This window comes from Hypanus sabinus, chromosome 3 (assembly GCF_030144855.1).
Source record: "Hypanus sabinus isolate sHypSab1 chromosome 3, sHypSab1.hap1, whole genome shotgun sequence".
In the NCBI taxonomy this organism is placed as follows: Eukaryota; Metazoa; Chordata; class Chondrichthyes; order Myliobatiformes; family Dasyatidae; genus Hypanus; species Hypanus sabinus.
In genome coordinates this window covers 124,297,135-124,315,225 of record NC_082708.1, presented here as the reverse complement: position 1 = coordinate 124,315,225, position 18,091 = coordinate 124,297,135, and the positions used below count along the sequence as shown (strand labels likewise).

Below are 18,091 nucleotides of genomic sequence, written 5' to 3'. Positions count from 1 at the left end.
CAATGAATCACTCTGGACTATCACTGTCAGCTTTAATCTTTCAACAATGAAGACCTTGCAGAGATGCAACTAGATGTCTGCAGCATTGTAATGATTATGAAACCTCATTCTCTGCTGTGAAGTTTCTCAGACAAGGCTTTTATTGATACACAACAATGTTTTGAGGGACAATTCATCCAGGAAGAGAAAATACAGTAGAATGAGGCAGCACTGATTAGAAATTAAGGACTGAATTGCCTTCATAGGTGTATTGTTATTAAAAATGACCAGTTGGTAACTGCAGGAATAATCCATCCCCACAGGCATTATAATCCCTTTGGTCAGCTGCCTATATTTCTAAATTAACATACTGTATTGTCTACACCAAAGGATGAATTATTTTTTCGAGCACTGCTGCATCTTTTGACTGGCTTCATTTTAATACACTATCAATATATTGATCATTATCAAATAGTGTATAAACGGTGAATAAGTCTGTCATACAATCTGCTAAATGCTTTACCAGCTGCAGTGCCTCACCAGTGCTCTGTAGGCACATTAACCTGCAGATAATGCAGTTTAGATCATTGGTTACTTAAAATAGTTAAAATAGAATGATTTTTCGAGTGACAGACTTCCTGCGAGCTCCTCTTTCTTTCATGTTAAATAATTTTCGGAGACAGCGTCTTCCATTGTGGAGAGCTACACAAAAGTTAGTATAATTTTGAACCATTAGTATTTGAATCATTTGCTCTTCAAGGAGGAAGTGAGTTAACAATTAGAAACATCAAAGTAATTTTAGTAAATCTAAGAACAAAGGAGAAAGTGAATCTCTTATTTATAAACAGCAGGTATGTTTTAGAATAAAAACACAAAATGCTGGCAGAACTCAGCAGGCCAGACAGCATCTATGGGAGGAGGTAGTGATGACGTTTCGGGCCAAAACCCTTCATTAGGGGTATGTTTTAGAACTCTATTTTCCTTGCTGCTGACTAGCTATAAGATGGCCTTGCTATTTGTTGAAGAGCCCTTCTCTCTCACCCCTGCTCTGCAGCTGTCGCAAATCACACTGCAGGGTGTGTCCCTTTCACTTCAACAAAATGCAAATACAAGGGCAGGCCACCACGCATGAACAGGCTTCAAAAGCAGGAACTAAAGTAATAGTTCCCCAAGGGACTCCTACGAGGGAGATAAAGTCATACTCTACAAGACATTGGGTATTTTGGGGGACTGGGCAGATAATGGTTGTCAGATTAGATGTGACCAAGCTATGTTCTAATTGGTTCTGCCTCCAGACCCATGCCAGATGTAGCTTAGACATTATGCATCGCAGCTGTCCACCCCTTGTATTTTTCCAATTACTTGTATTATTTTAGTAGCACTGAGCACCACGTAGATAAGGATCTGACTGGGTGGGATGGGGGGATAGGGTGATTTTTTTTTAATTTCTGCAGATCAGCTGCATTTTTCACAATGCTGTTCCTGGCAGAATCTCATTTCTCAGTAAGAACAGCAAATTGTTAACAAGTGGTACATCATTGCTTTTGAGGAGCTGCAACCTGGCCTTTGAAGAAATAAAACTCTTAGATCAGCGTAAAATTTTGTTGAGATACTAAGATTACACATCTCATACACATGTACACGTGTGTACCTCCACTGCAGCTTCCATCTAACCCTGTAGATAATAGAATAGTTACTGATCCAGAAGTATTTTGCTAATTTCACAAAACCTGGCGGGGGGGAGGGATCAGCTCTTCCAGGTCACAATTAGATCAGAAGACCCAGCAAAAGGCTCCTCAAATCTATTTTCTCCTTCCTTCAAGGTGACATTTGAGGAGACCGTACTAAGCATGTGTGCTTCAAACTGGGGAGGGAAAAACAATCTCAGTAGGTCAAGCAGCATCCGTGGAAGCAAAAGTTGCATTACAACATTTCAGGACTGAGGGGAAAGAGGAAACTTTGTCAGTATATATCAGTCTGAGGGAGGGGTGGGGCACCTGGTAGGTGATAAATTGAACCAGATTTGGAGGGGAGTGAAAAAGGGTTGGGAAATGTGAACAAAGGGAGAAGAAGCCTAGATGGACAGGTAAGTTGTGTTGAAGAAGAACTCAAAGGAATGGGTTATCTGTGAATGGAAACTTCAATAGCCATACCAGTTGTCCATTATCAGGTACCTACAGTCCCAGCATTCTTCTCCCACTCTCACAAATCACCTGTCTACCCAGGCTTCTTCTTCCTTTGTGAACCTATCCTATCACCTTCCACATCCACCACTTGACCACTTCAGCTCAGTCCCACTCCTCCCTTATACTGCTGTACTCTGTATACTTCCTTTCTTCTTGCAGACCAGATGGGTCCTAAACATCAGCCCAAAACATCACCTTACTACTTTTACATCCATGAATGCTGCTTGACCCACTAAGTCTCCCAGCGTTCTGTTTTATGTTCTAGATTCCAGCAGCTGCAGTTTCTTTTGTTGTCTAATCTTTGCTTGATGCTCTTTTGGCAAAATGAACTACGATTCATGAAAGCAAATGGTACTCCTCAGAAAAATCAAAAAGGTATGTGTATGTATGTGACCACATTCTAGAATTCACCTTAACACATTAATGGGTAGTAACTTTTTTCTTGCCATTATTCAGCTTTTGGAAATCAGAATTCCAGTTAGAAATGGCTGATCTGGTTAGCTCCTGGTCTCAGCACAAACTACCATCCTTTTGGCATAAAGTGCAACAACATAGATCTTCAATACAGTCAGTACACCCTGGAATGCCTTTCCATCCCCTGTATGCTCTTTCCTCTGAAGCTGCTGTAGTCTCACTGACTGCGCAAGCTGCCAGTTACAGAATAAATACACAAAGAAACAATCGGGAATGTGCTTCTTTTATAATAAGGAAGCCTTCGGCGATCATTATGCATGGCCTTGTTATGTGATCATTTTGAACTGAGATTGTGATTTTCATTTTCACAAGTACAAATCAGTACAGGAAGACATTATTAGAAAGATTTTACATTTTAAAAACTGAAGTGTTCAAGGCAATATGCTTCATTCAGCATTTCATAACTCAAGATGTGAATAATTAAAGTAAAAGGAAAACCTGCTTTCAAATGACACATACCAACCAAAATATTACTGGCACAAATAAGGGCTTTTCTGGGTTACTTACCGGGTAGTTATCGCTTACAAAGACATATACAGGTGACAATATAAGCTGCAGCATCGTCTCCTTGTAGCCCTTCTTCATTTCAAAACAAAGCCTCTCCAGGAACGCTGATGGGCATTCTGAACCATCACCACTACAATGCTGAAAGAGGGCAACATTTTAAACTTCAGACTATTAAACTTACTCACACTTCAATTTCTTAATTACAGAGATTAATAAAATTAAATTGTTAATCTAGTTTAATTGACCATACAAGGATATTTTAATAAAAGTTTTCATATGAATAGCTGGGTGAACAACTATATGTGCGCACACGCAAGGCAAAGAGAGAGTAGTAGCTCAACTATTCAGTTTTCTACATGTAACATGGAAAAATTATACAATTACATAAAGTAAACTTTCTGATTAATTTCTTCTAAGAAATTTATTAAATCAATTGTCGAGGAGTGTGTCCCCACTAAATAATTCAAAGTCTTCTCCAATCAGAAGCCCTGAATGAACCATGAAATCCAAAATCTGCTTGAGAGCCAGATCAGAAGCAATCAAGTCTGGTAATCAAGAAAATTACAAGAGATCCAGGTACAATTTCCTGAAAGCCATCTCACCATGAAAGCAGGAATTCTGGACCAAACATGAATCAACAAAGGATGCTGGACAATTGCGGCAAGGCTTGAATACTATCACTTCTTACAAAGTTAAATCAAGTGACATGGGAGACAGCAGGGCTGCACTTCCAGAGTAGCTCAATGCCTTTTATGCTTGCTTTGACCATCAAAACTTGGAGAGACCATCACAAACTTCCATATCCCCTGATGATCTTATGCTTTCAGTCTCTGCCTTCAGGAGGGCAAACCCACGAAAAGCATTGGACCTGGACGGGGTACCTAGCCACATACTAAATGCTGAGCAACTGGCTGGTGAGTTCACTGAGATCTAACTCTTGTTTCAGCAGTGTGCAGTACCCACCTGCTTCAAGCAGACTTCGATTATACCGGTACCCAAGATAAACATGGTGACCTACTTCAATGACTATTACCCAGTAGCATTGACATCCACAGCAATTAAGTGTTTTGAGAGGTTGGCGATGAAACATATCAATTCCTGCCTGAGAGGCGACTTAGATCCACTCAATTTGCCTACAGGAGCAACAGGTCCACAGCAGATGCCATCTCATTTGTTTCTTCACTCAACCATGGAACATATGGACAGCATACACCAGAATACGAGACTGCCTTTTATTGACTACTGCTCAGTAATCAATATCACCGTTCCCTCAAAATTAATCAACAAGCTCCAAGACCTTGGCCTCATACCCCCTTCTGCAGTTGGATCCTGGATTTCCTCATTTGTAGACCACAGTCAGATCAGATTGGCAACAACATCTCCTCCATGATTTCCAACAGCGCAGGTGCACCACAAAGCATTATGCTTAGCTCCCTGTTCTACCTGCTTTACACTTATGACTGTCTAGCCAAAGCACAGCTCCAATGACATATTTAAGTTTGCTGATGACACCATTGTCGTCAGCCAAATCAAAGGTGGTGATGAATCAGCATATATAGGAGAAAGATTGAAAATCTGGATGAATGATGTCAAAACAACAATCTCTCACTCAATGTCAACAAGGCTAATGAACTGATTATAGACTTCAGGAAAAGGAAACCAGTCCATGAGCCAGTCTTCATTGGAGGATCAGAGGTAGAGAGGGGTGCAACTTCAAATTCCTAGGTATTATTTCAGAGGACCTGTCCAGGGCCCAGCACATAAGTGCAAATACGAAGAAAGCACAGCAGCACCTCTATTTCCTTAGGAGTTTACAGAAATGTGACAACACATCAAAAACTTTTACAGATGTGTAGTGAGGAGTATATAGACTGGTTGTTTCACAGCGTGATATGGAAACACCAGTGCCCTTCAGCGAAAGGGATCATTCCAACACAGGGAAAGCCTCCCCACCAATGAGCACATCTACATGGAGCACAGTCACAAGAAAGCAGCATCCATCATTAAGGACCCTCACCATCCAGACCTCATTCTCTTCTTGCTGCTGCCAGGTCAATTAAAATGTAATAGTATCAAGGATGGTAGCAAGAACCACTGTTTTGTTCAAAGCACAAAACAGTAAAAGCATTACACCATACATAAGAATATATGAAAGAATGGTCAGCTATTTGACCCCTGTGCCTTCCTGCACATCAAAAAAAATTGCGGTTGATCTTTTATGTTAGCGTAATTTTCCTGCATACTTCCATATCCCTGGATTCCTTTCAATATCTAAAATTTACCGTTTTCTTAAATGTATGGAATGACTGAACTCCCACTGCCCTCTTAAATAGAGAATTTCAAAGATCCAGGATTCTCAAGTGGAATAAATTCTTTTCTTTTCATTTCTCATAAGACCCACTTGCCCTGCAAAGCACGATTCCCACTTCAGTGACAGAATCTGTAAACCTACACTGTACCTAATAAAGTAGCCCAGTGTATGCTTGTGATTTAAAGTAAATTTATTATCAAAATACAAACAATACATGCCACCCTATACAACGCTGAGATTCATTTTCGTGTAAGCATACTCAATAAATCCAATAACCATAACAGAATCAATGAAAGACCTCACCAACAGGATAGACAAAAGACAACTGTGCAAATACAAAAAAACAGAAAAAGAAATAATAATAATAATAATAGATAGATAGATAGATAAATAAATAAATAAGCACGCAATAAATATCAAGAACATGAGATGGAGAGTCATTGGAAGTGAGTCCTTAGGCCGTGGGAAATGTTCAATTCAGAGATGGGGCGAGTGAAGTTGAGTGAAGTTATTACTCTGCTTCAAGAGTCTAATGTGTGAGGGTTACTAACTGTTCCTGAAGCTTGAGGCTCCTGTACATTCTTTCTGATGGCAGTAGCAAGAAGAGAGCACAACATGGGTAGTGGGGATCCCTGACGGTGGACGCTATTTTCCCGCGACAACGCTTCATGTAGATGTGCTCAATGGTAGGAAGGGCTTTATCCACAACTGTCTGGGCTGTGACAACTACTTTTTTGTAGGTTATTCCATTCCAGGGCATTAGTGTTTCCAAACCAGGCTGTGATGCAGCCAGTCAACATACTCTCTACCACACATCCAAAGAAGTTTGTCAAAGTTTGAGATGTCATGCCCAATCTTTTCAAAATTCTAAGTAGAGGAATAGCCATGTTTTCTTTGTAATTGGACTTACATGCTGGGCCCACTACAGGTCCTCTGAAATGATAACACTAAGGAATTTAGTGTTGCTTAAGTTGCTGCTGTAGCCCATCCACTTCAAGGTTCAAAATGTTGTGCACTCAAGAGAAACTCTTCTGCACACCACTGTTGTAACATGTGGTTGATTGAATTAGTATTGCCTTCCTTCAGTTTTAACCAGTCTGTCATTCTCCTCTGACTCTCTCATTAACAAGGCTTTATCGCCCACAGAACTGCCACTTATTTCTTCCCCCATTCTAACGTTTGGTCTGAGCAACAACTAGAACCTCTTGACCATGTCTGCATGCTTTTATGTATCAAGTTGCTACAACACGATTGACTAGTTAGATATTTGCATTAAAGAACAGGTGTAGAAGTGTACCAAATAAAATGGCCATCATCACCATTAACCTTAGAGCTTACATGACTGAAGAGAAAGAAGCCATCACTGACCCCAAAGGTTGGCCTATTACATTTCAATCTTGCTTTTAAAACCAAGGACACAACATTTTGTAACTCGATATTTTGATTCAGTTATTTTTATGAACATTTGCCATCACACTATGTAATATCTTGATAGCTGGCTTTTCGATTTTGATACTCAATTCGAATCTCTGAATTATAATGCCATTTTTAGTGCATCAAAAGGTGACAAGAGTTATGACTGTGCAATTAAACGTAGCCAATTTATGTATTTGCATATTTTCCATATCAATAAAATCAATTCAGAGATAGAACAAATAAAGCTGATTATATTTTTACATTTACACATCACAGTTAATTATTGTACGTTATCTAACTGGCCTTCAGCTGCTTGACTTGGCAAGCAATTTCAGAAAGCAGAGAGGTATCAACCAAACTGATGCAGTTCTGGAACATACAAACGTTGGAATAGGAAAGGACAGATTTCATTTCAATTGTGTTTTGAAATAACAACTTAGTCACTTTAAGTTGTCATTATTGATGCTGGCTTTATTTTCCAGATTTACTTAATTAACTCATCTCTCTCAATTACTTGCCCAGAACACTGAATTCACTAACCCAATAACATAATCACTCTACCAACACTAACACAACTATATCCATTTTCAAGTGTAGAACTACAAATCAAAGATTCAATCACAGCTTATTTAAACCACAAAGGGAACATTTTTCACTTACCACTGGGAGTCTTCCATGTACTTTATATAAGTTAATGAGAACAGAGATATCCCAAGGGCGGAGAGTAAGTGGGTGAATTTGCTTACTTCTACCCTCAGTTTCTTTTTTCTCATTTTCTTCAACACCAACTGCTGTCCATCCAGAACTAGAAGATGTTGACAATGACAGAACAGGACTTGTCAGAGCTTCCTCGAAGTCTGTATACATGTCATCTTCTCCAAAGTAGTTTTCCTTTATAAAATTAAAAAGACCTGTCATACATGTGTGAAAAGATTATCAGAATCAGGTTTATTATCACCGGCATGTGACATGAAATCTGTTAACTTAGTAACAGTTCAATGCTATACATAATATAGAAGGAAAAATAAATAAATCGATCAATCTTATTCAGTATACTTTATACAGTATACATACATTGAATAGATTAAAATTCAGGCAAACAACAGAAATACTATATATTAAAAAAGTGAGGTAGTGTCAAAGGGTTCAATGTCCATTTAGGAATCCGATGGCAGAGGGGAAGAAGCTATTCCTGGATTGCTGAGTGTGTACCTTCAGGCTTCTGTACCTCCTACCTGATGGTAACAGTGAGAAAAGAGCATGCCTTGGGTGCTGGAGGTCCTTAATAATGCATGCTGCCTTTCTGAGACACCACTGCTTGACGATGTCCTGGATACTTTGTAGGCTAATACCAAAGATGGAGCCGACTAAGCTTACAACCCTCTGCAGCTTCTCTCGATCCTGTACAGTAGCCCCCCAGCCCCATACCGGACAGTGATGCAGCCTGTCAGAATGCCCTCCACTGTAGTTTTTGAATATATTTGTTGATATACCAAATCTCTTCAAACTCCTAATAAAGTATAGCCACTATCTTGCCTTCTTTATAACTACATCAATGTGTTGGGACCAGGTTAGATCCTCAGAGATCTTGACACTCAAATCTGCTCACTCTCTCCACTTCTAATCCCCCTATGAGCATTGGTGTGTGTTCCTTCATTTTACCCTTCCTGAAGTCCACAATCAGCTCTTTCGTCTTACTGACATTGAGTGTCAGGTTGTTGCTGCGGCACCATTCCACTAGTTGGCATATCTCACTCCTGTACGCCCTCTCGTCACCATCTGAGACTCTACCAACAATGGCTGTTTCATCAGCAAATATAGAAATGGTATTTGAGCTATGCCTAGCCACATAGTCATGGGTATACAAAGAGTAGGGCAATGGACCAAGCACACACCCATGAGGTGCACTAGTGTTGATTGTAAGCAAGGAGTTGTCATCACCAATCTGCACAGATTACTCAGGAGAAGCAAAAGTATAATACTACAACAACTGATAGATGCTCTGTTAATATCTAGGAAAAAATTGCATAAAATATTGTACAAGCAGGTGAAAAAAATCCAAGCAAAATTTGGATCTCTCAGCCTCTTGAACTCGATGACTCAAAATAAAACATCCATTTTACAAATCTAAATTAACACATGCTGTTCCATGCACATTCTACCTAGTAAAAGTATCCATTTATGACGTGAACAATATGTGCACCTATCACAAATGTACTTAAACGTCTCCTAAGATAAACCAAATAAATATTTAGTGAAACAGGCGTTTATACAAATTAATAACTTTCTTGTTCACATTAAGAAACAATATTTATAACCATTCATTGAATTCCAACAACACAACTTACCCTCACATGATACTGTAACATTTAAAAAGCAATACTTCCACCACATCAGTTGCTCAGCTTACTCATATTCAGCAAAATATCTTATGAAAACTTTGCCACTTTTCTAATTTCTGAGTATGCATTAAGCTTTTAGCAATCTATTTGGAAATGAGTAGTTTACAAAATTTTCCACTTACAAAAATAGCTCGAACTCTTATTTTTAATTCCTCTCTCATAAAGAGAACACCTACCATAATAAAAATGTGCAATTTATTTTACAATTATCAATAAAACCTCACAATTTCCTTTTAAGTTATTCTCTATAGAAAGCAACTTTCATTTTGTATTTGTACATGAATATTTAACTGAAAATTTAAAATAAGGGCAAAAAATATGCTGTGAATTCAGATCCATGATCATTCATCAGGATTGACAAAATTCTGCTTAAATATTTGAAGGCTTGTTTGATTTTATGTTAAGAACAGGTCAAAAGATCACAAAAACCATTGCTAGCTGATGATTGGTTATTATTGAAATTGAATTCTTACATTGTTTACATCCACTTGTTGACCCCAGTTGTTGACAACAACAGCTCCTCCATAATCACCAACAGCACAGGGGCACCACAAGGCTGTGTGCTTAGTCACCTGCTCTACTCACTTTATACTTATTACTGTGAGGCTAATTATAGTTTCAATGCCATTTTCTTCACACTGCTGCCAAAAAGGTGGTGGTACAGGAGCTTTAGGTCTCACACCACCATGTTCTGGAACAGTTATTACCCCTCAAACATCAGGCCCCTAAACCAGAGCTTCTAATTTCACTCACCCTGACACTGAATTGAATTCACAACCTATGGATTCACTTTCATGGACTGTACAAATCATGTTTTCAATATTTATTACTTATTTATTATTATTTTGTTTTCTTTCTTGTATTTGCACATTGGTTGTTTGTATTCATTGTGTGCAGTTTTTTTTCACTGATTCTATTGTGTTTCTTTGTGCTTACAGTGAATGCATGCAAGAAATGAATCGGTTTAGTATATGGCAATGTATATGTACTTAGAAAATAAATTTACTTTTGAACTTTAAATTGTTTGTACCAAAGCAACTGTGTTATCACTTTATTATTTAGTTTAAATTCAATCAAAATATTTTGTACTCAGTTATGCACCAAAAAGGAAGAAACATAAGTATTCCTTTATATATTTTGTTTCGTTTAACCATGAGAGCAAATCTTACATACTTTACATTGCAGGACAATGTTCACAATGATACCAACATGAAATTTCTGCATAATGGTGGTTGACAGCTTAAATCACAAATCTAATTGCTACATCTATCTTGGTAGCCGAGTTTCACACCTAAGCTATTTAAGTGGATGGTGATTGAGTTTAGCAGTTTCCCCTTTCATACATTAACTATTAAGACTCTTAATAGTAAATAGAGGATACAGCAGCTGCTTCAACCTGTTCATTAGCTGCTACTTCTACCATACACTCACTCTTCCTTGGAAATGGAGTGGGCAGACAAAGGCAGGGGGGTGAAGCAAGACAAAGAGGGACGAAGAATTCCCAATCCTGCTTATCCTCTAGAACTCTGCTGAAAGTTTGACTATATAAACAAGAGGCTCGTAAACATCACACGCATTAAACAGATTGTGACACTTACTATCAAGTCACACTGGTGAGATACTGTGACACAAGCCCACATTCTCTCTTCCTACTGAATGGGGCATACTTAAAAGACAAACAGTAAATTTCAATTTATTTAGAAAATCTGGCTTAAACATCAAATTGGCAAGTAAATGATCTTTACCTTTATACACAACAATGCTTTAAGTAATGGACCATAGAGAGTGATTTGTGAATCTGGAGCCATTTCTAGCTCCACATGTAGTTTATCAGGTAAAAGTTCAGATGGGTCTATCCGCAGTTTTTGTGAAACTGTAGGAGAATGCACAATTCGTTCTGAAGCCTTCTGTGACGATCTTGATGTCAACTGCTGCATTTCAAATACTTTAAGAAAAAATAAATATTTAATGAAAATCATTCTACAGATAGGGTTGTTATTAAAACCAATCTTTCATTTGATAATAGATCTTCTCAACTATTATAACTGATCTTTGAACAACCTCAAGAGCTGAAAATGCTGTATAAAGTACAACACAGACATTTGATATTATTTCAGCAGCAACTTAACTTTTGCATGCATCGTCGTAGGTTGAATTTAAATAAATACCAGATGTAATCAAAAAATGGATAGAGGAAAATAAAGAACCATGGAAATATGGATTAAGCTAATTGACCCTTTCCTCCCATTCAATATAATCAAGGCTGATCATCCAAATTTAACACCCTATTCCAGAGTTCCCCTGATATCCCTCAATTCCTCTATTTTTAAGAATATTTAACCCTTTCTTGAATATATGTAATGACTTGGTTTGAGCATCTTTTGTTGCAGGAAACTCCACAGGAGACACTACCACTGTCTAGAAGTTTCTTAATTTAAAAGGTTTACCGTTTTTCCTTGACCCATGCCCTGAACTCCCATGTCATCATCCTTCCTGCAAATCCATCATCCTTCCTGCATATAAGCAGCTGTTTGATTTCTGTTGCTTTCTGTGGGATTTCCTCTCATTCTTCTATTGGAAATACATCTGACTGGCTCAATTTCTTTTCATATGTCAGTCCTGTCATAACAGGAATCAGTCTGAACTTTAACTGAACTGCTTTCCAAGAAAAAAGATACTTTAACTAACACAGCAAAGCTGAACATAATCTAACTGCAGTTGCATCAAGGCAATGCACAATTGTAGTTAAACATCATTACTCCTATACGTCTGTCCCATTCACTGTGAAATCTAGCCATCATAATGTCTACCTCTAGCAAATGATGAAAATAGTGTTGTTGCACCTCCTATCTATTCTCATCTGGATAATCATCTGCCTGCCCATTATTGCCACCATTTATTTACACTACATTGTATCTGCCATGCTTCTGTCACCCCTCAAATATATCCAGACTAATCTAGAGCTTCACTGCATCTTCCTCAAGGTTCACTCTCCCATGCACCATGCCATCTGCAAACTTGGAAGTATTAAATTTCCTCATCTAAATCATCAAGCATATTCCCTAACACTGACATCAGATTTTTTTCTCTATCTCATTTTAACAATATTTGTACCATCCAAAGCAACATGCACAAAATGCTGGAGGAACTTAGCAGGCCAGGCAGGGTCTAGTGAGATGGAGGAACTGAGGGAAATACATGTTAGTAGGGAAGTGGTGTTAGGTAAATTGAAGGGATTAAAGGCAGATAAATCCCCAGGGCCAGATGGTCTGCATCCCAGCGTACTTAAGGAAGTAGCCCAAGAAATAGTGGATGCATTAGTGATAACTTTTCAAAACTCCTTAGATTCTGGATTAGTTCCTGAGGATTGGAGGGTGGCTAATGTAACCCCACTTTTTAAAAAAGGAGGGGGAGAAAAACCAGGGAATTATAGACCAGTGAGTCTGACATCAGTGGTGGGGAAAATGCTAGAGACAGTTATCAAAGATGAGATAACAGCACATTTGGAAAGAGGTGGAATCATCGGACAAAGTCAGCATGGATGGATTTGTGAAAGGAAAATCATGTCTGATGAATCTTATAGATTTTTTTGAAGATGTAACTAGTAGAGTGGATAATGGAGAGCCAGTGGATGTGGCATATTTAGATTTTCAAAAGGCTTTTGACAAGGTCCCACACAGGAAATTAGTGTGCAAACTTAAAGCACACGGTATTGGGGGTATGGTATTGATGTGGATAGAGAATTGGTTGGCAGACAGGAAGCAAAGAGTGGGAGTAAATGGGACCTTTTCAGAATGGCAGGCAGTGACTAGTGGGGTACCGCAAGGCTCAGTGCTGGGACCCCAGTTGTTTACAATATATATTAATGATTTAGACGAGGGAATTAAATGCAGCATCTCCAAGTTTGGGGATGACACGAAGCTGGGCGGCAGTGTTAGCTGTGAGGAGGATGCTAAGAGGATGCAGGGTAACTTGGATAGGTTAGGTGAGTGGGCAAATTCATGGCATTTGCCATTTAATGTGGATAAATGTGAGGTTATCCACTTTGGTTGCAAGAACAGGAAAACAGATTATTATCTGAATGGTGGCCGATTAGGAAAAGGGGAGGTGCAACGAGACCTGGGTGTCATTGTACACCAGTCATTGAAGATGGGCATGCAGGTACAGCAGGCGGTGAAAAAGGCAAATGGTATGTTGGCATTCATAGCAAAAGGATTTGAGTACAGGAGCAGGGAGGTTCTACTGCAGTTGTATAAGGCCTTGGTAAGACCGCACCTAGAGTATTGTGTGCACTTTTGGTCCCCTAATCTGAGGAAAGACATTCTTGCCATAGAGGGAGTACAAAGAAGGTTCACTAGATTGATTCCTGGGATGGCAGGACTTTCATATGAAGAAAGACTGGATCAACTAGGCTTATACTCACTAGAATTTAGAAGATTGAGGGGGGATCTTATTGAAATGTATAAAATCCTAAAGGGATTGGACAGGCTAATTGCAGGAAGATTGTTTCCGATGTTGGGGAAGTCCAGAACGAGGGGTCACAGTTTAAGGATAAAGGGGAAGCCTTTTAGAACCGAGATGAGGAAGAACTTCTTCACACAGAGAGTGGTGAATCTGTGGAATTCTCTGCCACAGGAAACAGTTGAGGCCAGTTCATTGGCTATATTTAAGAGTAAGTTAGATATGGCCCTTGTGGCTAAAGGGATCAGGGGGTATGGAGAGAAAGCAGTACAGGGTTCTGAGCTGGATGATCAGCCATGATCATACTGAATGGCGGTGCAGGCTCGAAGGGCCGAATAGCCTATTCCTGCACCTATTTTCTATGTTTCTATGGAAATGAGTAAACAGTCAACGTTTCAGGCAGAGACCTATCATAAAGAATGTATCCTCCAATCTGTTGGAAGTATACCAGAACGTTGGAAAATGGCAATCAATATTTTCACTAGGACCTACTGAGTACTCTGGAATACAAACTAAGCCCTGGAGATTTATCAGTCTATTATCCCTTCAATTGCTTAACACAATTTCTGTACTAACAATTTCTCCTTCTCACCTGACATAACAATTTTGGGAATGTACACATATCCTTTTTCGTGAACATAGAATTTATTTAGATTATCTTTTCTTTGTTCTTCATTTTATTAGTTTTTTCCCCCCACACAGCTACAGAAGCATTTACAGTCAAGATGTTATCTTCTTGGCTAGCTAACTCTCAGGCATTGTATTCCACATTTCCTAATTAATTCTATTGTCCATCTTTATTTAATTATAAAACTGTTCCCAATCCTCAAGGTTGCCATTTTTTTATATATATTTCTCCTCCTTGAATGCAATACTATACCAAAATGACAAGTAAGGCTTAAATAATTTGAAATCCATAGTTGAAATACTTTTCTTGTTTTATTTTTGCACCAAGTTCAAGTGACTGTAATTTACCATGTGCTCTTTAAATATTTAGCATTGACTATCGACTGTCAATCCTTCAAAGAATGTTCCCCAATTCCAGCATATACCCAGCATATGCCTCATATAGTCATGGTTTCCTTTATTCAGGATTGTATCTAGTCCCAAATTAAAGTATGCACATTCTATCTTAACAATTACTCTCATGTTATGATAACTTTTTCCAAAGAGACCTCACAAAATAATGGTAATTATTGATCCTTTCACATTAAATAGTACCCATTCTTTATGGCACACTACTTATTTGGCTTCTCAATATATTGGTCCAAACACCCATCATGAATGTACTCTAGAAATTGCTCTTCTGTTTGAATAATAGTGGTCTGATTTTCCCAAATCATATGTAGACTTAAGTCACCCATTATTAATGTAGTCTTCTTACTAAGTTTGTTTAATGCCAAGCGTGTGTATGTACATGTGCGTGCTCCTGTGTGGTCCATATTCTTTGTTGCTCCTCGGGTTTTTCAGAGCTAATGTTCTTCCACACCATTGTTTTTATTTCATCTTCTACAAGCAATGTCTTTCCACATCCACATCCCTTCCCGTTTTGCTTGTCCTTCATCTTGGGATATTCAGGTCCCATTCCTGAACACCTTGCAACCATGTCCCCAGAATTGTGATTTCTTTCTCCATAAATATTGTACATTATCAGGTACAGACACACGTAAAGTGAAGAAGGGGTACTGTTATGAATGTACCACAGCTCTGAGGGGCCGAAGGGTGCGGGGTAGCCCCCTCCTTTGTGAGAATCGCAAGATCACTATTGAGTCCGTTCAGGAGACCCAGGAAATGAGAGAAAGACATGCAGAATTCACAAAGATTGGAATGTGACCTGGCCTCCGAGAAGGCGGACCCATTGATACCGGCTATTGTCTCTTGGAGATAGACTTGTGTATTGCATCCTGCACGATGCATCGAAGCCCCAGGCAATGAACCGAGGGGGAGGTTGGTGGAGGGATTGCATCATCTCAACCTGATTGACATCTGAGACCCTGTGAGTCAGGATAAAAGAGGGTCTGTGGGAACAGCCCCTCAGACGCACCAGAAGAAACGCTAGCGATCCCGTAATAGCGGAAGACGGTGGGGAGGCCACGTGCGTTCGGTTCCATTTGCCCCGGAATCGGTGCCCTTTACCATGGAAGAATGGCTTTTAGCTAACAACGGGGAAACCAACTCCCAACGACTCTCAAAGGATTGACATCATAAAAGGACTGGGCAAGTTTTAACCTGTCTTTCTCTCCAACCAAAACGCTGCAGCTTGAACGAACTAACAGTGACTTTTATATTTCCATCAGACAATACATTATCCCCTAGACAACGATAGAGCTATTTCTTATTGATTATTATTATACCCGCGCTTTTAGATTTAGTATTGACGACGTATATTATCTGTATGTTTGCATTGATATTATTTTGTGTATTTTTGTCAATAAATACTGTTAAAATTGTACCATCAGACTTCAACGGACCTCTCTATCTTTGCTGGTAAGTGACCCAGTTACGGGGTACGTAACAGTACAAATAAAGTTGGAAAAAGAAAAGAGACTGAAGTCTCTGATGCTAATTTTACAACTCTCTTTGGTTGGGACAGATCCTAATTAGCTATGTTTATCTAAAAATAAATAAGAGATAAACCATGTAACTCCAGCTCAGTCAACCTCGAACTCTAAGTCATGTCATCTGCAGTAATTATCTGATGACTCAGCAATAGTTTGATGTATAAAGGAAGGATGGAAGGGTGAATACAGGAGGCCTGGTGGAGGACTTTGTCAAATGGTGCAAGCTAAATCATCTTCAGCTCAACATCAGTAAGACAAAAGAGATTGTGATGGACTTTAGGAAGACTATGCCTGCACCGCTCGGTTACTATTGATTGTGAGGATGTGGAGGTGGTGAGGATCTACAAGTACCAAGGGGGGTGCACCTGGACGACAAACTTGAGTGAAACATCAACACAGAGGCTGTGTACAAGAAGGGCCAGATCACCTCTACTTCCTAAGGAGACTGAGATCCTTTGGTGTACGCCTTCATATATTCTATCAGTCTATTATCACCAGTACAATCTTCTATATAGTGGTATGCTGGCGCAATGGCATCAAAACAGGCTCAATAAACTGATCAGCCAGGATAGCTCTACAATAGGAGTCAAAACTGGACACACCAGAGGCTGTGGTAGATCAAAGGACCCTACGGAATATCCTGGTAATTCTGGACAGTATTTCTCATCCCCTGCATGCCACCTTGGCTGAACAGATGATCACTATTAGTAAGACAACTGCGCTAGTCCAAATAGTGCTATATGAGGTCGTTCTTAGCCTCAGCCATCAGGCTCTATAATGTGTCAACCTATAACTGGGGAAGTGATGATCCCCTCTTGTTTGACTGTTTGAAGTAACTTAATTTTTATTCTTTCTTGCTTCTTTTTTAATATTGCTAAATCTGTGCACTTGTAATGCTACCGTGAGACTATAATTTCCTTTGTGATCAATAAAGTATCTATCTATCTAATGCTGGTGGAAGACAGGTTGTTTAAATTCCTGAGTGCAGTATAAATCATTTATGAGACACAACCAAGGACAGGCATTAAGTATTTGTTCAGAAAAATACACATCTTGATTATTACTTGATTTTAGTTGAGGATATGCGGAATTGCACGTAGGATCCCAGATTAAAAGTGATTAAAAATTGGTCACCTGGTTGGCAGTGAAGAGGAGCACAGCAGATTTTAGAAAGAAATCAATAAAATTTAACGCATTTCATTATTGGGGACATGTATAGTTCTTGTCATTAAATACTGGCCATGAATATGGAGGGATAAACTAAGGAATAAATAATCAATACTTTATACTGAATATAAAGGTGCAAAGGGGCCTTGGAGTATGTCTGAACTGATCCCTGAAGTTAGCAGGGCAGAGAGATAAAGTGTGGAGAAAATGACTAGAATACTTTTCATTGGAAATCCAAACAAACCACATCAGCAGACTTCCCTTCACTTATACCGTCAGTTACATCCTCAAAATGCTCCAATCAAGCTTCCTCTCAAAAATCAGCTCAAACAGGTTAAAATGCTCAATTACCCAAGCATTTTCAGTTGAAATCTAACTTGGGGATGTTCACTGTAATTTCAAATGTAACTGTAATTGACATCAATGTCATATTTAACCATGTGTGGCATTAAGTGGTTATTTTCATTATTCAGATCAGGGAAAATCTCTCCATTGGCTGGATCTAAACTTTCTTCTTCGGGGACCTCTGATGGAATTCCTCAAGAACAGTAACTTCTAATGAGATAATTTTCGAAAATGATCATTGTAAGGCCTCCTTTTGAGTTTCCTGCCTTTCACCCAATTCAC

The 18,091-nt window shown here is 39.0% G+C and overlaps 1 protein-coding gene across 1 annotated transcript in view; it reads right to left on the bottom strand.

Moving 5' to 3' along the window:
* kiaa1109 (KIAA1109 ortholog) overlaps positions 1 to 18,091 on the bottom strand; it is a 418,633-nt gene that overhangs the window by 269,324 nt on the left and 131,218 nt on the right. Inside the window, exons 20-22 of the mRNA XM_059965080.1 lie at positions 11,021 to 11,220; positions 7,534 to 7,764; positions 3,147 to 3,284 (exon numbers count right to left, since the gene is read on the bottom strand). Coding sequence (XP_059821063.1) covers positions 3,147 to 3,284; positions 7,534 to 7,764; positions 11,021 to 11,220 — 569 coding nt within the window. The remainder of the gene's footprint in view (positions 1 to 3,146; positions 3,285 to 7,533; positions 7,765 to 11,020; positions 11,221 to 18,091) is intronic.